Source organism: Suricata suricatta, chromosome 17 (genome assembly GCF_006229205.1).
Source record: "Suricata suricatta isolate VVHF042 chromosome 17, meerkat_22Aug2017_6uvM2_HiC, whole genome shotgun sequence".
In the NCBI taxonomy this organism is placed as follows: domain Eukaryota; kingdom Metazoa; phylum Chordata; class Mammalia; order Carnivora; family Herpestidae; genus Suricata; species Suricata suricatta.
In genome coordinates, this window is record NC_043716.1 from 2,576,629 (window position 1) to 2,596,776 (window position 20,148).

The 20,148-nt window shown below is 62.2% G+C and overlaps 2 protein-coding genes across 3 annotated transcripts; both read right to left on the reverse strand.

The window, feature by feature from the left end:
• Positions 1 to 124: 124 nt before the first annotated feature.
• Positions 125 to 14,857, reverse strand: PER1 (period circadian regulator 1). 2 transcript variants are annotated; one of them, XM_029927758.1, is made up of 23 exons: positions 14,764 to 14,857; positions 9,099 to 9,545; positions 8,890 to 8,988; positions 8,634 to 8,788; positions 8,409 to 8,530; positions 8,127 to 8,328; positions 7,961 to 8,012; positions 7,684 to 7,826; positions 7,197 to 7,275; positions 7,012 to 7,118; positions 6,694 to 6,847; positions 6,493 to 6,601; positions 6,265 to 6,396; positions 5,987 to 6,092; positions 5,713 to 5,884; positions 5,484 to 5,620; positions 5,088 to 5,264; positions 4,277 to 4,519; positions 2,807 to 3,414; positions 2,173 to 2,359; positions 1,832 to 2,021; positions 1,376 to 1,526; positions 125 to 982 (listed from the first exon to the last, which is right to left on the reverse strand). In XM_029927758.1, the coding sequence occupies exons 2-23, from the start codon at positions 9,371 to 9,373 to the stop codon at positions 710 to 712; spliced, it is 3,873 nt and encodes a 1,290-aa protein (XP_029783618.1). In that variant the 5' UTR covers positions 9,374 to 9,545; positions 14,764 to 14,857; the 3' UTR covers positions 125 to 709. The 2 variants fall into 2 exon arrangements, with proteins under 2 accessions (XP_029783618.1, XP_029783617.1); XM_029927757.1 differs by lacking the exon at positions 14,764 to 14,857 and adding an exon at positions 11,033 to 11,130.
• A 1,759-nt stretch (positions 14,858 to 16,616) lies between these two features.
• VAMP2 (vesicle associated membrane protein 2) lies at positions 16,617 to 20,118 on the reverse strand. The gene is made up of 5 exons (XM_029928805.1): positions 20,026 to 20,118; positions 19,671 to 19,838; positions 19,057 to 19,215; positions 18,910 to 18,961; positions 16,617 to 18,308 (listed from the first exon to the last, which is right to left on the reverse strand). Exons 1-5 carry the CDS (start codon positions 20,116 to 20,118, stop codon positions 18,292 to 18,294), a joined length of 489 nt encoding a protein of 162 aa, XP_029784665.1. The 3' UTR covers positions 16,617 to 18,291.
• Positions 20,119 to 20,148: the final 30 nt, after the last annotated feature.

The window sequence follows — 20,148 nt, forward strand, 5'->3', positions numbered from 1 at the left end:
GGAAACGGGGTGCGGCGAAGAGAGCAGGGCGTCGCTCACGCTCGCCACCACCTCCCTGGGAGTGGGGCCACACCCCTCCACCAGGAGATCCCTTCATCCAGCCCCCAAACTTCATTCCACAAAGTCCTGTTTTTTTTTCTTTTTGTATTAAAAAATAACAACAGACACAATATCAAAAACACAAATGCCATCGGTAGAGGGTACAGCTGAGAACACCTGGGTCCCACCTGAGGGGCAGCACCAGGGACTCCATGGTCCACCAACGTCCCCCACCCTGGAGCAGCTAGGGGTTCGGCCCGCTGGTTCCTGCTTGGGCCTCCGGCGCTCATCCTCTCTTCTAGGGAGGAGGTGGGAGAGGGGGCTGTCTCCCCCAATAAATAAGTGCAGCCCCAACCGTCAGGGACCAGGATGCCGGCTCAGCCAGGGCTTGGGAGAGGCCACTTCAGCAGCTCCGCAGCAATCTCGTCCAGGGGAAGGAAGGTCTCCTCACCAGGGGGGAGGCTGGGCTGGGCTGAAGAATGCCACCCTCAACCCTAAAAGCCAGAGGCTGCCCCTGGCTCCTGGGCTGCAGATGGGGGTCCGGCCCCCTAAGCAGGAGAAGCTGGGGCAGTTTCCTATTGGTTGGTCCAGCCACATCTGCGTTCTGAGAGGTGGGACAAAAGAGAAGAAACCTTCTCATGCACTCCTGGAGGTGGCCTCAAAATGCGGTCTAGCTGCTGCCACTTTCTGTGGCAGGTAAGGCTGGACTGGGCAGGCTGCCACCTTGTTCCTCTTCCTCCATGGCCAGGTCCTGGGAGCTTGAGGCCCTCGCCCCAGCTTGAGCCCCCGCCTCCTCTCCACCCTCCCCATCACCACCGCCACCGCCACCACCCTCGCCTCCGCCCTCCTCCATGGGCTCCAGTCCCAGTCCGTCCAGTTCTGAGAAGAGCGGGTCATCAGGGTGGCCAGGGTCTCGGGTGCTACTGCCGCAGTCCACACAGGCCTCGGAGGAAGAGAGCGAAGTCAGAGAGGGTGCTCCCTGCTACCCTGCCACCCCAGCCCAGGAGCACTCCCCCAAATGTGCTTCCAAAGAATTCCCAGTCCACGCAGACACATGTGGTCCAGCAAGCCTGAAAATGTACCGCGCCCTGTTATCTGGACCCCACTATGAGATTGTCACAACATCCGTTAGCGTGGGACTGGCCCAGAAAAGGTCTGCAAAGCCTCGGGTGATGACATCCTATCTAACCCAGCAGAAACCTTAGTGAGTTAACACCCTTCAGGAAGAAACACCCAAGGACAGTCAATGGGGGGCCAGGGGATCCACTCCTAGGCCTCTAACCTTTCAACCGGAGCTCAATCCCTCCTTTTCCCTCCGGGCCCAGCCCTCTCTCACCATCACGTCGAGGGCCCGAGGCAACTGACCCTTCCGGACCCAGGAGTGCACGGCGCCCAGTTCCCTGCGCTGCTCCTCCGAGAAGCGAGGCTGCTGCTTCTGCATGGCCCGGAGCCGCTCCCGGTCCTGCCTGAGCACAGCGGCCGTGTCCCTGTCGGGAGGGGTTCCAAAGGCAGAGGCTGAGAGCCAGGCCCAGAGCCTGCGAGGCGGCCCTTCTTTCCCCAAGGCAGGTGCCCACCGAGGCCTCATGCCCCTCCTCTCCACCCGGGCGCTGGAAGTTCCAAACACAGGGAAGCTGTCCTTGGCCTGGCAGGAGTGAGTGATGGTGGGGGTCCCAGGCGCAGGGGACAGGGCCAGCCCCGGGAAAAGAAAACCCCAAGCTCAGTGGGAAGGGGGGTGGACCAGCCTCCCCATGCCTCTGAAAGGAAGGCAGAGGCAGTCCCTGAAACTCCTCACCTGGAGGGCACCTGGTAGGTCATCATGACACGCTGGTCAGCATTGGCCATGAGCAGCCAGATGGGATCCTGGAGCACATACTTAATGACTTGGTCCCCAGGCTCAGCCCGGGCCTGTGCGGCCCCCGCTTCGGCCTCAGAAGAGTCGACGCTGCCGAAGTACTTGCTTGTGTGGCTGCTCTGACTGCTGCCTGTGGAGCAGAGGGACCGACTGCCAGCGTCAGGCCTCCCCGGGCTGCTCTCCGGGCCACATCTGTAGCCCACCGGCCTGCGGAAGCAGGGCCTGGCCCCCCAACACCAGCCTCCCCGGGGTCAGCGGGGGTGGGGGTGGGGGACACGCACGTGTGATGCTGGCTGAGGTGCTGCCTCCCTCATGGGAGCCTACGCCGGACCCGGAGCCCAGGCCGGAGCCCAAGGAGCCGGAGGCGGCGGAGCCTGTTCCGGATCGCGAGTCCTCCTGCAGTAGCAACTCCAGCAGGTCACTGGAGCCCGACAGCGCATCCTGATTGGAGGACTCCGTGACCTCCACCTGGAGGAGGGGGAGCAAGGCGGGATTAAAGGGTCAACACCCAGGCTTCCCTCCAAGTGCTTCCACTGAATGGGGGACACATCCAACACCAGTGTGGCCTCTGGCCCTCCTCTGTGTCAGTGGGTCCAGGATGAAAGAGAAGAGAACTGGCATGATACTGGACCCTTTCCAGGAGGCGCGTGCGCTCTCAGGAGCTATTGGGACATCCTCGCCACCTGTCGGGACAGGACTGTCCCCACGCCACAGACCAGGCAGGCGGCCCTCATTCAGAAATGCAGTCTGGGTCTCCCACCCCGCGACATCATCTTCTGGAGACGCAAGCCAGCCGGCCGGGCAGGCAGTGGACAGGGCAAAGTGCAAGGTGGAGAAGGAGTGAGGGAAAGAGGGGCCATGGGGGGGGGGCTGCTGGTAAAAGAGCATGGGGCGGGGGGCGGGGTCAGTGCTCACCAGTCTGGCCTCTGGCTTGGCAGCCTTCTCACTGGGAGGCGGGGGCCCGGCACTGCTCCCAGTGCCCCCCACAACAGCACCCCCTTCCGCACGGGGGGGCTCCTCCAGCTGCAGCAGATTTAGCTGGAGCGGGGAGCTGCATCTCGAGTTGAACAGGGGAGAGTCGGGCCGGCGGGGAGGGCTGGGGGGCGGTGGGGGCAGCGACGGAGATGGGGAGTGGGAGGCCGGGGTTGGAGGCCCTTCAGCAGGGGTCTGAGGTACCCCATAGGGATAGCTGGGCGGGGTCGGAAACAGGTAGTTGGGGAGCACCAAGGCTACCATGGGGGTCACTAGGGGGGTGGGGAAAGCTGCAGGGGGCCCAGAAGCAGGGGCGGAGGGGGGAGGGTGGGGGCTGCCCCGTGGGAACACCGGGAGTGGGTAGGGCTGGACCATGGCTGGGAAGGGGGCAGTGGCCGGCGGGGGCGGCCAGGGGGCAGAGGGCGGCACAGGGGATGGGTGGGAGGTGTAGCAAGGGGCTTCGGTCCGGGGGGCCTGGTGGTGGCGCGAGCGCTTGGCTTTGGATCGGCAGTGGTGGCGGCGGCCAGGGGGTACGGGGCTGTGGCGGCAGCCTGTGGGGAGAGACCAAGGTTAGCAAGGGCCTCACCCTGGGGGTCGGCGTCCCTGCCACCCACCCTGCCCTGCCACTCTGACCAGGGAGAGGGCAGGAGGCCCCAGAGTCCAGCTTCTGGGCCACACAGCATGGAGGGGACGCAGGGGAAGAGGGGACCTTCAGGGAAGAATCACAGGAGGCAGGGCCAGGGGGGGTTTATTGCAAAAGGAGCGGGAGAGGAGAGGTTACAAGTGGGGCGGAGCAGAGGGTGTACAGAAGACAGAGGCGCGCTGGCAGATGGGGGGAAGCAGGGTGGGTCTGCAGATGAGCGAGCAGGCGGCTCCGGTCCGTCCCCCAAACTCCCACAGCCTGGGCGCGGCTCCGGCCCGTCGAGGCCGCACTCGGCCTAGCTTGAGGTGGAGCGACGAGATGGGCTGGAGCGGCCAGGCCCGAGTCCCTCGTCCGCCTGCGGGGAGCCTCTCTCAGGCGCCTGGAGGGCTGACCCCCTGCCCTTGAAGCCCCGACCCCAGCAGCTGCCCTGGCTCGCCTGGCCTGCGTCTGGCCTGCAGTCTATGTGGGTTTCTTAAGCAGCAACAACTCGGTCACAAGCGGGCAAGCTTCGGCCCCTGCCCCCCAGCTGGGCTTGAATGGGCTTACCTGGAGCGGGCACTCAGCCTGCCTATCTCAGTGCCAGCCCCCCAGGCTGCCCTCCTCTGGCTGCAGCCCGGATCCCTGGCCTAGTGGGGAGACACTAGCAAGGGGCCTGTCCCTAAGCAGGGCCCGGGGGCCCTAGAGTGGGAATGTCTCCCTCAAGAACCCCCGGCCCCGCCCCCCCAACAATCTGGTCATAGACCAGGTAGAGGTCTGTCCTGGGTGGCTACCTCGCTCGCCGGGGGCCAGAGGGGCCGGGGAGGAGCTATCAAGTCCACGCAGTCGGCTGAGGTCTCGGAAGCGGCTGAGGAAGGCCTGCTCCTCCTTCTGTGTGTGCAGGGACAGCACGGCCTTGGTCAGGCCCACCGGGCGGTAGGCATCTGGGGCTGGGTCGGGGGCTACCGTGGGGCTGGGCGCTGGGCTGGGGGCTGGGCCCGGAGCCAGGCCAGGCAGGTCCTCCATCATGATGATGTCTGAGGCGAGACAGTGGGAAAGGTCAGTGCAGTCACCTCGGGGGTTAGCGCACCCACACCACGCCTTCCCCGTCCAACAGCCCAGCCAGCCCCTGGCCTCTGCCCCACATGCCCCCTTGGCCTCCCCCCTGCCGAGGACTGGTTCTGGGCCCTCTTCTCCGTGCAAAGCGGTCCCAGGGCAAGAGACAACACCTGGTCCCCTCTGGTCACAGTCCCCGATGGTAACACCCCCACAACTCTCCTCGGAAGGGAAACTCACTCTTTGCCCTCCCCATGTCCTCCAGGATAACACCCAGAGACCCTTTAGGGGTTCCCAACAGTCCTCGTCCTCGGGCCCTCTGTGGACGGCACCTTGGGGCCGAACCCTCCACCCCAGACCTTGTGTGCGAACTGACAGAACACGGATAACAAAGCGGGGAAGGCCGGCGGGCTGGACGGCAGGCAGCAGCCCCAAGCTAAGACGGAGACGTCCTTCTCTCCATTGGGGACCAGACGGGGAAGGGACAGGCGGGCAGGAGGGAGATCTGGCTGGGGGACCAAGTGGAACCCCCTCACTCCGCGCCCATACCCGACTCCGGGGGCTTCTTGTCTCCCACATGGACGATGGTGGAGCTGAAGCTACACTGACTGGTGACGGACACCACGCTCTCTGCCTTATTGGCCAGGGCGAGCGGGCTCAGGGCGCCTCCCACCACCGGCTCCTTCTGCGGGGCGGCCCCCTCCCCGGACAGCACTGCCGATGCATCTGTGCAGAGAGATGGCACCAGTTACCCCCAGGAGGTCGGGAGGGGAAATCCCAGCGAAGAGGGGGGAAAGTGGGTCAGGACAGAGAACTCCGCAAATCTGAAGGCTGGGAGGGGGACAGGGCAGAGTGAGGTGGGGGCCCCAAAGGCAGAAATGCAGAGACACCGGGCCAGTGGGCCGGGACGGGGCAGTGCGGACAGGGCGTGCACCGGGTCTTTACCTTTCTTGGCCCCCAGAGGGACCGGACCTGTTCTCTGCTTGTCATCATCGGAGGCTGACGAGGTGGTGCAGGAGGAGGAGGAGGCACATTTACGCTTGGCCTTGGCGGTGCTGGGAATGTTACAGCTCTCTAGATACCTGTGGAGCGGGGTACCAGAGGGCATGAGGGCAGGGCTTGAGGTGCGGTGAGGCCAGAGCCCAAGTGGGAGAAGGCTCCAGGGCCGCCTGACCTGAGGATGCTGTCCAAGCAGTTGATCTGCTGGTAGGAACAGCCGTTGGCTTCTTTCCTCTCTGCCTCCTCAGGGGTCAAGGGGAGCGGGGCCTGGACTGGCGCAGGGACTATCTCCAGTTCTGGGTCTGGGGACTGGCTGGAAAGGGTCTTGGCCTTGAAGGTGCCTGTGGCTGGGCCAAGGAGAGGAAAAAGGAGAGACCAGCTCCTCTGGGTTGGGGTGAAGCTCGAGGGTGGGGGGGTCTCACCACTCACCCACACCCGCACCAACTCACCAGGGAGGCGGGGCCGCGGCGGGGGCCAGGCGCGGGACTCGATGAAAAGCTGCTGTCCCTGATGCTTCACCAGGTGCACGTCCTTGCAGATCTGCTGGAAGGTCACCTGTGGGGCGGAGCAGGGCAGTGTCAAGGGCCCAGGGCATAATGCAACGAGGGACACCAGTGGGGAGCCACAGGGGCCACGGTGAGCGCAGGACAGGAAGGAAAAGGCACAGGAACCGGGCCTGGACAGGGGAACATGACACTAGAGGGCGAAGCAGAGGAGGGACACTCACCGGGGCAGGAGGCCCAGGCCCCTCTGCATCACCCCCGTTGCTATCACTGGAGGAGCCAGGGCTGAGGAGAGGGCCCGGGGAAGCGGCGGGGCCGACTCCACAGAGCCCGGTGGGGCTGGGGCTGTGCACCGGCTGAGGCAGGGAGAGAACCTGGTTAGAGGTCTCAGCCCTGCTCCGGGGGCCTGCCCCTACCCGGCTCATCTCCAAGCCCCGCCCCTCGACCTTCACCTGTAACAGCATCCGGTGGATCTGCTCAGAGAGCTCCTGGATATCAGAGTCCAGAGACAGAGCTGGGCTGGGGGCCGGAGGAGTGAACACGTCCTCGTTCAGGGGTGCCCTGCAGGGTGGAGAAGGGTAAGTCGGGGCCCGCCCCCTCCCGCGCCGTCCCAGCCCACAAGGCCAGCCAGCTCTTGGGCGCGGCCCACTCACGTGCGCACTTTGTGGCGTCCCAACACAAAGGCCACCTTGCGGCTCCAGGGGTGCACGAAGCCGGCCCAGCTGGTGTCCATGGTGACGTACTCCCCATTCCGGGCGCAGAAGCGGATGGGGGAGTGATCAAAGGGCTGGCCGGCCAACTGCAGGACTGAGGGGGTGAGACATGAGGGGAGGGTCGGCAGGGGGCAGAGCCGGGCAAAGCAGAGAGCCACCCACTGGAGGTCCAGGCCACCGGGCCCGAGGGACAGCCGCAAGGACAGCCAGAGAGGCCCCGCAGGCATCGGAGGAGGGAGGGGAGGACTCAGGACTCACTTTTCTTGTGGATGGCCAGCATGAGGGGCCGGTCCTCAGGGTGCAGGAACAGGAGCACTGGGGCCCCCAGGAGGTCCTGGGGGAGGTAGCCCAGCAGGGGGGCGGCCCTAAAAGGGGAGGAGGCATCAGAGAGTAGCCATGGCCTCAGCCCCCGCCCCGCCTTTCCCTCCAGGTCCTGAGCGAACCTTTCATCCACATCCTGGAACAGACAGCTGGGCGTGTGCCTGGTGGTGAAGATCCTCTTGTCAGGAGGAATCCGGGGAGCTAGGGCGCAGAGAGTGAGGCCACTGGGTTTTCTCCAGAATGGTCTAGCTTCTCGGCCCCCCACCCCTGCCCAGGCTGCCTGGGGCCCAAGCTGGCTGGCAGGCCTCCCCACACCTCTGCATGGGAGCCTACTGCCTGCAGAGACGGTCTGGACCATTCTTCCACCCCACACCCAGAGTGAAATGGAAAACCAAAGCATTCCTCTTGCCCTGGTCCTAGCTCAGGATGCTTCCCCCATCCTCCCCCCACTAAAAATGGATTCGAACCTTCATCCTTATGGTTCCTTCTCTGTTCCAAGATTTCAAGGGGCTGGAACCTGCCTCTCAGACGCACATCCTGCCTCCCCACAGCGTAGAGAAGTCCCCCTTCCTCCTACACCCCGCCAGGTCAGGCCCCCTGCCCACACACCTTCGTAACCCGAGTGGATGCGCTCCGCGATGAGCAGGCAGCACGGCTGCGCGGGGGCCCCGTCTGAGACTCGGATCTTGGTCACATATGGCGTTAGGCGGAATGGCTGGTACCGAGGCCCTGAATCCCGGTCAGGACCCCCTCTAGCAATGGAGAGAAAGAGGCGCTAGTGAGTCTTCGTGGAGGAGTTCTCCTACTCTTCAACTCAAGGTCATGGACTACACAGCAAAGCGGGGGTGGGGGGGTGGACAGTGGGAAGGGCTCCGCCCCCACCTACCTGATACGGCAGAAGACGGACTTTTCCTGGGTGAAGTCCTTGAGGCCTGAACCTAGAACAGACCAGGAGGGTGCTGAGGACAGCCCCCCACCTCCTGCCGGGCTCCTCAGAGCAGGGACTCCCTGGGACTGCTGGCCCCTCGCCCCCAAGCACTTGGGGACCTCACCTGCTGAGGCCCCGGCGCCCCAGGTGGGCAGGCGAGATGGGGCAGTAGAGCCATAGAAGACGCCCACGTCTTGGGGGGCCAGGAGCTCAGAGAAGCGGGCGCCCCGGAACACGTCCCGCTTGCAGCGCAGCAGGGTACCCGCCTGCTCGGAGATGTAGACGATGCGGCCCGTCAGGAAGGACACCGCCACGGAGAAGGTATCCTGGGCAGGAAAGAGAGGACCAAGGTGGACACGGGAGCCACGCCCAGGAGGACGGGACGGCGGGCCAGGCTGAGGCTGACCTGGTTGCGAAGCGTATACTCAGACGTGACATGCTCCAGCTCCTCCAGGGTGTAGGTGGACATGTCCATAGCACAGGGCTCACCCTCCTCCAGGCTCCACTGCTGGTAGTAGTCCTGGTTGGCTGCCGGGTGAAGGCGGTGAGGTATCCAGTGAGGACGCTGCCCCCACACCCACGGTGGCACAGCCCCCGGCCGGCCACCGCCCTCCCAGGAAGCACCACTCACCCTGCACCTGCTTGACACAGGCCAGCGCATACTGCAGCGTGGCCAGGGTCCCAGAGCGGCCCTTGCCCCGGCGCTCCGGCGGCAGCCGAAGCTTGAGCTCCCGCAGAGCTGTCATGAGTTCCTTCTGGGTCCTCGCCCGGGCTGACTGCTCACTGCTGCAGGGCCCACAGGGAAGGAGGGGGTACAGCTCTTAGCCCCATATCATGGCCCAAGCCCTCAGCCCTCCTGTCTGGCCTTCCCCCCGCCCCCGACGAACCTGCAGCCGCTGGTAGATGGGTTGTCCTGCTCTGAGCTGGCGCTCAGGAGGCTGTAGGCGATGGAGCTGCTGGGTGGGGATGGGCTCTGAGAGTTTGTGCTGGGGAGAAGCAGCAGGCCCACAGTGAGAAAGCACCCAGGAGCTGGGGCCAGTCCTTTGGCTCAGCCAGTTGACAGGACCCACCCCCATCCCCCCAAGACCTTGCACACCTCTTGCTGCTCTCTGTGGTCTCCAGCAGGGCGGAGTCCTTGCCGTTGCCAGAGGAGGAGCTGTGTGAGCTCCGCTGGGATGCGCCCCGGGACTCTGGCCCGTTGGACTCATTGCCACTGGAACCATTGCTGTTGGCGTCTGTGTCATCAGCAAGGCTGGGGCCAGGGCAGGACCGGTGCTGTGGCGGCCCAGGGGATGGGGCCCCTCCAGGGCAAAAGGATTCCCCTGGTCCGGAGTCCCCTACCCCAACAGCCCCTTCCAGGGGGCCACTCATGTCTGGGTCATGGGGAGAGCAAGGGGGAAACAGGACAGGCGGAGAGGCCACCACGAATGCACGAGGGGGCCGGTAGGCCTGGCTGGGAGAGTAAGGTGGGAGATCCAAGCCTCTGAGAACAGAGAAGTTCGATCACACGCGGTACCCGGACAGGGAGACCAAGAAGAAGGGCCTGGAGAAGAATGAGATGTTAACTTTCCAATCCTGCCGGCTTCACTCAGTCCCTCCTCTGTCGGCTCCCCAGGCCCCAGGCTTGGGAGCCCTGGGGTAAGTTCTGTTTCCTATCCCTATAGGCGGTCTGCAGGTGGGAATGGACCTCTCTCCTGCCCTCTCCCGTATCCCCCACCAGCGTGGCCTGGGAAAGGAAGAGCCTGAGTATTCGATGAGAACTATGACCGTGAACCAAATCCTGGACACTTCCCATCCTCAAATTCCCATCAGGCCCCCACTCTGCGGGGCTCTTCAAGGCCTCAGAGCAGGGGGTAGGCCTGTCGCCTCCTATATTTAGGCCTCTAGGCTAATTTTATCCGGGGGCGGTACCACCCCCGCTGCACATGCGCAGGGACATGCGCGGCCCCACCACGCGCTTCCGCCGCCGCCACGGTCGCCAGGGAAACCGACGTCAGCAGCTGAGCTCAGCGGTTGCTGGAGGGACCACGGGAGGGCGGGAGAGGCGACCCCTCCCCCATTTCCCGGCGGAGCCCAGGGATCCACCCACTCCCACATTGGGGGTCGCGGCCGGGGGTCGCCCACCTCTAATACACCCCCAGGCCCTGGAGGGCTCGGTGAAAATAATAAAGGCTGCCCAAGGGGTTTCCAGGGGCTGGCCTTGCTCCCCAGGGCAAAACACGACCGCCACCGCCCTCCGTGCAAAAGCTCCCCAGCCGGGCCTTCGCCTGGATCCCGGTCGTTGTGGTCAAGACGACACCGCCTGTCCTACTTCGGCCCCCGCACCCTCTCCCGACCCCCAGGACCGAAGCCGGCACCTGCCATTGTCAGGGACTCAGGAATCCTCTCGGTCCTCTACTTTTCTAGATTACCCCCCGCCCCCCCCCACACACTCCGCCCCCATTCGAAGTAGACACACTCAGCCCCGAGCAAGGGACGCACAACCGCCAGCGGGTAGTTTTTCCCCTACTCCTCGTCCAACCACACCCCCAACCCCCAAGCATTTTTTGAGCGCCAGGAGAAAAAGGAAGGCTGTGGCCAACAGCAGGAACTAGGGCCGGGAACGGGATGTTCCAGCCCGAACCAGGCTTACATCACGGCCGGCGCGGGGCCAGGGCCTGGAGGGGGGAGCGCGGGCAGCACGGAAAGCCTGAAGGGGTCCGAGTGCCGGGCAAAACCAGGGACCCCCGAGTGACAAGAAAGGCGGCGGCGGTAGGCCTGCCGAGGGTCGGGAGCGGGGCCGGGGTAGCTGGGAGGAGAGGTCAAGGCTGGAGGTAAGGTAAGAGGATCAGGAGTGCGGACAGCGGGTACAGGGTTGCGAGGAACACCTACGTTCCCGAAGGCAGAGAGGGGGTGGACAGCGGCAAGGAAGGCGGACCGCGGGTGAGCCGTCTGATCTCCTGGGCCGAAAACGGCGCATCGGGCTGGAAGTGGCGGCGGTCCCGACCTGGGGCGGGAGACCGATCCCTGGGTGGCCCTGGTGATGCCTACCTGGCCGCGCGAGCGCCCTCCGGCCGCCTGCCCGCCGCCGTTGCAGCCCTCAGCCGAGTGGAAGCTTCGCGGGGCCAGGAGGCGGGTTGCATAATGCCAGGCACTGCCCCTCATTGGCCTCCTGCCGGCGGAGCCACAGGCCCCGCCCCCGATTGGCTGGGGATCTCGTCCCGGCGCCTGATTGGCTGCTGGCCCCTACTGAGGTCAGGGCTGTGTCACACACACGGGCGCACGTGGACCTGGGTGCTGGCGCTGGGCTGAAGGGCCCCAGACACACCACCAGCCAATGGGCGCCGGACGCCTTGCACAGTGAATAATGAAGGGTGGGGAAGGGACGTAAGCTGCCCCTTTTCAAGGAAAATGCCTGGCCCACGGGAGGTGCTTAAAGATGTCTCCTTCCTGAACCATCCAGCCCAGCATAACAGGACACCTTGGCATTGCCAGAGGTGGGAAAAAGGAGTGCGGACTCCGGGGGCGGGAGGGAAGGAGGTCAAGCCAGATGAGATGGCTAGCTCTCGGGAGGAGTGGGGCACACAGAAATGTAGCTTGGCCTGTCCTGGGTCCCTCTCCCCCGCCTTGTCATCACAATAAAGCCATTTTACCCAGCCCCTTCCTCTGACACTTCAAATTCTGTGGACAGCTGGGAGGATGGCAGCTGAGGGTCCCCGTGTAATAGGGGGTGGAGTGCCAGGCAGGATGCAAACAACAGAAGGGGCAGCCAGAGCCAATAAGGGCTGTAAAGGAAACAATGGCAGGTGCTTCTGTACCAATGAGAGAAAAGGTCTCCGGGCAGCCTACGTGGTGACTAGTGCTGCTTCTCTCCTCAGGATGCAGCCACCCACAGTCAGGGCTGCCCCAGAAGTGGGGGCCAGGAAGCCAGGGCTACAGGGAACAAAGCCGGTGACTGAGAGAAAAGACCAACTGAGACCGTAGAGAGACACAGGTGGAGTGGCAAGGGCTTCAGAGCCCCACCACGAGGACAAGACAAAGCCAAGGCCTTCATCTGTCACCTTTGTGTATTCCCCAGAGCCCCAGGACAGACCCTGACACATGGTAGATGATCTATAAACATGGTGATTTTGTTAACAAGGATAGATGGGGAGGGGGAGGGGCCTCAGCAATGAAGAAGGTGCTGGAAATTATGCTTCCCCCCCCACACACAAGGAGAGGGGCAGAATAGAACACGGAGTCCTAACCTGAGGACTTTATTTAGTGCCACGCTGGGTTGGGGGAAACTGGAGTGACACAGACCCCTCCATCCAAGACTGATGACTAGTTCCTTTCAGGGCTCTGCGTTAACGTGGGCAGCAAGGGAAGAGGCCCCCAAGCTGATGCTGACAAAATCGGCTGTCGGTGCCCTCCCTCCCTGTCACGTGGCCTAAGCCTTCCTTAACAATGGTGTGCCCCGTGGAGGGACCAGGGGGAGGGCTCCGTGCTAAAGCTGGGACACAGGGATGTCATAAAATAACCCAGAAAGGGCCAAAGGCAGAAAACAGGGAAAACAAAGGATTCAGCGGCCTGGATTCTTGATCTCATCTCCTTGAAAACGTCCCCCCAAACTTAGATACTGTGGCCCAGTCCCCTGGCTCATTTTCAGACCCCTCTCCTCTGGAAACATGGTCTTTCTTCTTCCCCAGTTCTCCCCTGGGATTTGGGTGTGATCCCCGCTGACACAGGCCCTGACGGCGCTCCCACCCCCACCTCCATATCTACATTTTGCATCGACAAAGGGGTCCAGCGCCTCAGCAGCCCCCACTTGCTCTCAAGGCCCTGGTCATCCTGCCTCACAGTCCCCACAGTAACCGGGGCCCGCTGCCGTCAATGGAGGAGAGGGGGCGGGAGAGAGCGGTGACGTCAAAGCGGAGGAAGGGGGCGGAGCGAGGCAGCCGGGGAATGTGGGACAGGGAGGCTGGAGAGGCAGCGGTTTGGGAGGCGGCCAGCCCGAGAGGGCGGCGGCCAGCGCACTTGGGAACATCATGTTCTCTTGGCCGCTGGCCCAGGACATGCACCCAGCCCTGGCGCCTCCCCCTGCCAAAGACAGCCGTCCTGTCCCAAAGCCAGGGATTCCTGGAGAGAGGATTAGGAGGAAGGGGTCCCCCACCCCCCCCTCTACGCCTGGCTCTCTCCCCGAGACTCGGCGTCTGCCCTTCCCTGGGCTCGTTCGCACCGCTGCTGGCACTGTCTTCTCCGCCACCCCCCCAAACTGTACACATCTGCTGGCCCAGTCCCAAAGGGCTAGGGCGGGGAAGTTGGGAGGCCCAGCTTCTGCGAGAGCACACGCACCTTTGCTCCCTCCCCGAGGCCCCCCCAGAGCCGGAATCTCTAGTTACTATGGCAGCTGAGAGAGGGGAGGAGGGGCAGGGAGAAGAATGGGTCTAGGATGAGGAAATCGAACTAGGACAGAGCAAGTGGCCCAGCCTGGGGCCTGGATCCTGGAAGAGGGATACAAGGGTGGAATGAGGGTTTGGGCTGGTGCCTGACGACCAGAAGAACCGGGAAGAGGGAAATGGGGAGGGAGTCACCAAAACTGGGCGGAAAAACTAGAGAATGTAAGAATATAATTCCCAACCACAGCATTCCTGTCGCTGTTGTTTTGATATCCTACTGCCATTTTTTAAGCTAAAAACACACACACATTAAAACATGAGGCATTGTGCTAAGCATTATGGTATAGTCTCTTATTTAATCCCCAGAACCACCCCGTGAGATAGGTATTATTATCGCCATTCCACAGAGTTATTGCTTCCTAATATGTTCTCAGGCTCTTAACAAACGGAGCCCAGGGATAAAATCTGAGCTCTGATAATGGCTTGTCATTTTGGCGTCTTATCCTTTCGGAACCTGGGAATCTGGGCCTCTCAAATATCCAGTCGATTCGAAGTTTGGTGCTTGGGACACAGGCCCCAGCCAGTCCCTCTGCTCCCTCGGACTGGTCTCAGACATTGGGTCTGCACTCCCCACATGCTCCCAATCATCTTAGCCCTGGTTTACACATGCTCTCAAAGTCCTTGAGGCCACCCTAGCGGGCACCAGCCCCAGAAATCTACGAACCCCAGGCTTGTTTGTACAGATAGCAGAGCACCCTGTTGATGCCTGCTCACCCCCAGGGGCTCCAGATGACATGTGCAGTGACATTCTGCACAACACTGTTCTCCCTCTCAGACCCAACAGTTGCTACTCCACCTTTACTCCCGGGGGCAGCTCCAAGGCCTAACCAGTCCTCTTTAGACAGAAGAAAGACATCCAGAGCCTAGAGGTGCCTGGCTCAGGGTCACACAGATCACCTCGCCACCCTTTCTCAAATCACTATGTCAACCCTCTAGCACCTGCCCGGGGCCTCACTCCAGCCTCAGAACCCCGCTCTTTCAAGTCCTTAAGGCGCCTATGCAAACAGTGGTAGCCAAGCACTGGGACGGCCCCCACCCGCCTTCAGGGATCCCATCCCCATACCACTCTCGCCGTGCTCCATCCTCCCAGGACCCCCTGGACCAGTGGGGTCCAGGTACCTAGGGCGGTGAGGAATGTGTCCGGTGTCCCAGCCTCCCGACCTAGTCCCTCGAGGGCTGCTGAGTTCGCGGTCCTACTCCCCACAACCATCAGAGCTCCCACCACTCCGATCCTGCATTCGCATGACCCTTCCCCAACTGTTGACAGCGCCCCCGAAAGAACACAGCACTCCGGAGAGGCGCTCGCTGACCGCCACGCACCTCCCCCGACCGGCGAGCACTCACCGTCCGCACGCGCAGGGAGGCTGCAGCCGCTTCCCAGCCCGGACGCCCGCGCCCGGGACCCACTCCTGCGGTCCCGCCCCGCTACCGCGCGGCCACGCCCCGCGAGCTCATTGGCCTAAGGGCGCCGGCCCATGCCCCGCGCCGCGTGCGGCCGCCCGGCCCTCGCACAGCCACCATTGGCGCCACCCGCCGCCGTCATCTCCTCATTGGTCAGTTTGCCGACCGCAGTGAAAGGTCCACGTGCGAGAGGGGCCGCCCCGGCGCGCTAATTGGGAGTCCGCTGAAGAGTCACGCCCCCAACCACTTCGGGAGTTCCTATTGGCTGTGGCACCATCCTCCGACCTGCCTAGTTCGGGGACGGGACCGCCAGTCCAGCCCTCCGAACTTCCTCATTGGCTGAGAGGTCTCGGAGCTGTCGAGGACACGTGCCGGCGATCTCACGCGGCAACTTGTTTACCTGGAAGCTGGGGATTTTCCTTGACGACACTAGTACCGAAGACTGCGGCGTTTGCGCAGGCGCAGCGAGTGTGACCTGTACGCAGGCGCAGATGTGAGCGGCGGTGGCGATGGGCGGGGTGGCGGGGAGCTTTGTGCCGAGACCTGGGCGAGCTGTCCCGGACGTGACAAGAGCGCCCCCAGCGCTGGGACTCCGGCCCTGGGTCCCTGAGGCCCCGGGAAGTTGGATGGTGCTGGCCTAAGCGGTCTCAGATCTCGCGCGCCGCGCGTGATGATGGTGAAGATGAAGATGATGGATGGCTCCCGATGGTTTTCTGTGGACGGAGCCAGGCGCTTCTCACAAACCTGGAGGGCGTCTCACTTACTACTATTCCGCCCTACAAATGAGACTGAGCTCCAGGGAGATTACATAATCCGTCTGGATTAACACTCCTGTCCATAAGGGAGCCAAGATTTCAGCCCAGGTCCGTGACATTCTAAAGAAGGTGGGTCCTAGGGCGAAGGAGAACCCTAAACCTGGGAAGGATTCAGTAGATGAACGGCAAATACGCCTGGAACATAGGAAGCCCGAAATAAATGGACATTACTGATGACTGCATCCCGAGTTCTAAGAATCACCTGGGCCTCTTAGAACGTCTATTTGTGAAAGCGTCCTTGGCAGGCGAGTTTGGGAAACACTATCTAGACTTGCCGTACTGCTGAATCCTGCGGCAGCCCAGAGAAGCTGGCCCTCCAGAGCTGGTCTAGCACCCTCCACTCATTGTTGAAGCACCTGGGGTCAGGGATGCTAGGGTGTCACATCAGGGACGTCAGGGACCTGGAGGCTACAGGAGATCAGCCTGGGGTCTAGAGTTACCAATCCTACAGCAGGGTGCAGGGGGCACAGGCCAGTCTGTGGCAGACTCCGTATCACATTCTGCTGGGTCTCTCTGAGCCGATTTGTTCTGTATTTATGAACCCCTTCTGGATGGTGGCACTGTGCTGGGCACCCTGGAGAAGGGAGGTTTCCCAGAAGTCGGCCCTGTACTTCAGGCCTAGGAGTAAAGGACCACGGGAGCAAATGCAGAGCATCTGGGAATTAAATCAAGGGGTAGAAAGGGCTGGAACAAAGAGCAGGAACAGGCCTCTGGGGGAAGAGAAATGGAGGAAGCTGGGAAGCCTCCAGGTTCACTTCCAGGCTGACCCAGAGATCAAGAACAGAATGCTCCCCTCGTCACCACCTGGTGCCCACCCGTGGCCACTGCAGGGAATCACACTTGGCTGTGCCCAAGGTCAGGCCCTCCAGCAAAGCTCAGTCCATTCCAAACAGATCTTCTCAACTTTCCTGTTAAACCTGCGGATCCAACACCCTCCCCACTGGTTAGGAAAAAGTCTTAGCACACACACCAGCTGGTTACTCATTACACATTTATTGTACATTTTCACAATCTGGATGCGTCACAGAATTGGGGGCATGGGGGGAGGGGAGGGGGGCAGGGGACACTGGGATCATATGGGGGGTCTAGAACACGGCACCCCCACCCCCAGCATCTCTCCCTACCCTGTCACACCACAGCTCAGATCTCCCTGCTCCCCCTCCACACAGAAACCTTGAGTGTGGGGGGGAGAAAGAGTTTTGGGGGTCCCCTCCAGCAGGTTAAGAGACTATACCCTCAGACCCCTAAAATTGTGCCGTTTAAAAAGACATTAGACCCTTCCTCTATCACTTCACCTAAGGAGGAGACCGCTCTCTGGGCTCGACTGCCCTGGAGAGGGACGAGGTCCGCCAGCTTCCAGCAAGCCCCATACACGCATTGGCAGTGACTAGTACCCCCACCCTGAGCCCAGGGGGGCAGTCAGAGGAGCTGGGCAGTGAGGGGAGCAACAACCCCCCCCCCAATTAGGGAGGGGAGTTTTCAGTCCAACCCCCAGCAAGGGTGGGGCCAGATCTCAGGCAGGAACTGGGGGGATGCTCTGCCCTGCCCCACTCCTCCCCAAGGCAGTGATGACCCCCCACACACTGGTAGCCATCTCTCCCAAAGGAGTCAGATTGTGGCCAACCCCCAAACTCTCCCGGTAGGAGGAGGAGGAGGAGGCAGATCAGGCGGATGGGAGGGAGGGAGACCCCATGGGAATGTCGGTTGAGTGCCCCACATGAAAACTGGGGAGCACGAATGTGGGGAGAGACTCCAAGTGGCAAAACTATTGGTCCGTCATGACACACTGAACTCCGAGACACTTCCACACCAGCTGGGGGGGGGGTTAGGGAGAGGAGGGTACAAGAGGTTTGGAAAATGGGGGTAGGGGAGGCAAACTGGACTAGAGGGGTGAGGAGGGGGGTGATTCTGGGAGCCAGAAGGGCCTGGCTCCCCAAATGCCCAGGCTCCCACCACCTGCAAGTAACATCATGCAAATGAAAGTGGTACAAGGACCATGGGGACTAGCGCCTCAGAAAAAAGCAAGACGGGTTCGAAGAATGAAGGTGACTGACGGAACAAAAGAGAAGGAAACCCAAAGGGATGTCAGTATGTAAATGAAGGCTAATTAACATGCTGGAAGCTCCCAGAAGACCTTGGGATTCTTAGGACCAAGTGGGGCCAGTCTCAGGGCCTCCCAACGATGCAAAGAAGATGCACCAAGGGAGGCCTGGACAGTTGCTTTTTGTGTTTTGTTTTTTGTTAGGGTTGGGGGTGCAGGGAAGGCCAGGGTGGGAGGAAGGATCAGCTAAATCCAAGGGACGGAGGAGAGGAGGAGGGACTATTGCATAGCAGATGCAAATGAAAGGACTAGGGGCTGGTCAGGAAGAGAGGGACAGGGCGGGAGGAAAAGAGAAAAGAGACGGGAACTTCAGGAAGGAGTGTTAAGGACAACCGGAAAAATCTTCTAGTAATAAAACTACAAACAGACCAAATATATATAATATTATATATGTATAAATAACAGCTGGCTATTTACAGGGGGGGCACACACACAAGGACACACACACATGGATGGGGGGGCAGGAAGATATGGCTGAGAGGTGGAGGAGCAGCTGGGGATGGGGAGGGAGGTGGGGAGAGGCCCTTCTCTGGGCAGGGCGAGCTCCTCGGGGGTTTAAGAGCTGAAGTAAACTGCAGAGAAGGAAAGAGAAGGAAGAAGAGAGAAGGGGAGAAAGAAAGAGAGAAAGCAGTGTGTCAGGCCTGGCCCTGCTCCCGTCCCCACCAACCCCGCCTCGGCCCGGCCCGCGCAGCCTTAGGTTCTTCATCTGTACGGCAAGGGGCTGGCCTGGTGGGTTCCAAGGTCTCTTCGAGTCCACGGTACGGCCGTGAGGCCACAGGCTCCTAATCCTCAGGGCCTCTGGGCCCACAAACGCTCCGACAGTAGGGTGTCTGGCTTCCCAGCCGGGTCTCAAGCCCCTGGGCTTCGCTTGCTCTCCCACTTCCCAATTCCAGGGTCCCCAAACTGGGCTCTTAGACCCCAACTCTATCCTCAAGGGAGCCGTGGGAATCCACCAGCTTTCCGGTTTCCAAAAATCTTAACAAAAGTTGCCTAGAACCAGGCAAAGTGCAGGCTAAAGAGCACCAAGGGTTTGGGCTCTAGATGAAAACAGAGCCGCCGTCGGCAGCTATGCAAGCTTTCTGCTGAGTAGTTAAAATCTAGGTTAATGACCTTCAAAACCCAGAAGGGGAAACCTCTCCAGAGAAAGGGCCCTAGCCACCCTGCCCTACTCACCGATGATGATGATGAGGATGATGGCGCAAATCACTCCCAAGATGATCATCATCTGGGGGCGAGAGGGAGGTCAGTGACACAGACCACGACACCCCACTCAGCCACCAGTTCTCTTACCAGCCCCCGCCTGCGGGCCTCCACCCTCACCTTGAGGTTTTTCCACCAGTATTTGCGCTTGAGCTTGGCTGCACTTGTTTCAAACTGGGAGGCCCCTGCCTGGAGTGCATCTGCGCGGTCGTCCAGCTCGGACAGCTTCTGGTCCCGCTCCAGGACCTTGTCCACGTTCACCCTCATGATGTCCACCACCTGGGGGAGGGGCCCACGAGGCAGGGGGTGTGCCAAGGCCGCCTCTGCCAGGGCACTCCTCAGCCATGCACCCGCAGAGGGAACATGCACCCCGAGGGTTCCAGGCTAACACGCCAAGGACACCCAGAGAACATGCCTAGCAACCTGGGGACATGCAAGGAGCGCACATCAGGGGCATGCTGACTGCCAGACAGCTCAGATGTCCTAGCAGCACCCTCTAGGTGCTGAGCCTCCAGCAGCCTGTCCGTCACGGGGCCACACCTGCCGGACGGAAACACCCCAGGACAGCAAGGGGCCCCGGGGCCGCTGCAAGTGCATGCAGACCAGGGGAGGGGCATGGCGTGTCTTTGTCCCCAAACTCACAGACTCGCCACCTCCAGCCCAAGACGGGCGCCCACACCGGTATGCCGACCCTCGGGGTCCTTCCCACTGCCTTTGACACCCCTCACACTCACCTCATCCACCTGGGCCTGGGTCTGCTGCAGTCTTCTGTTACTGGTGAGGTTTGGAGGAGGCGCAGGGGGGCCTCCCTCCCCAGCTGGGGCGGCAGGGGGGGCGGTGGCAGCGGTAGCCGACCTAAGGGGCAGGGGCGGATTAAGACCCAGGGCCTCGGGCCACCGGCCCTACGGCCAGGGCTCCGCCCATCCTCCTGTCCATCCATCCGTCCCTCCCTTTCTCCTTCCCGGGAGGAAGGCCACCGACGGGAACCCTGGATCCCGTCCGGCCCCGCCGCCGGCAAGCTGCGTGACCTTGAGTCGGGCCCCCTCCCCCTCCGGGCCTCAGTTTCCCCGCCTGTCAGATAAGGGCGACCTCAAAGACAAGGTCCGGGATCGCCCCCGAAATGACTGGCGGCAGCGATGACAGGGGCGGGCGGACGCCGGGTCCGCACCATCCCGTGGCCATCGCCCGCGCGGCCAGCCCGGGAGCGGCGCT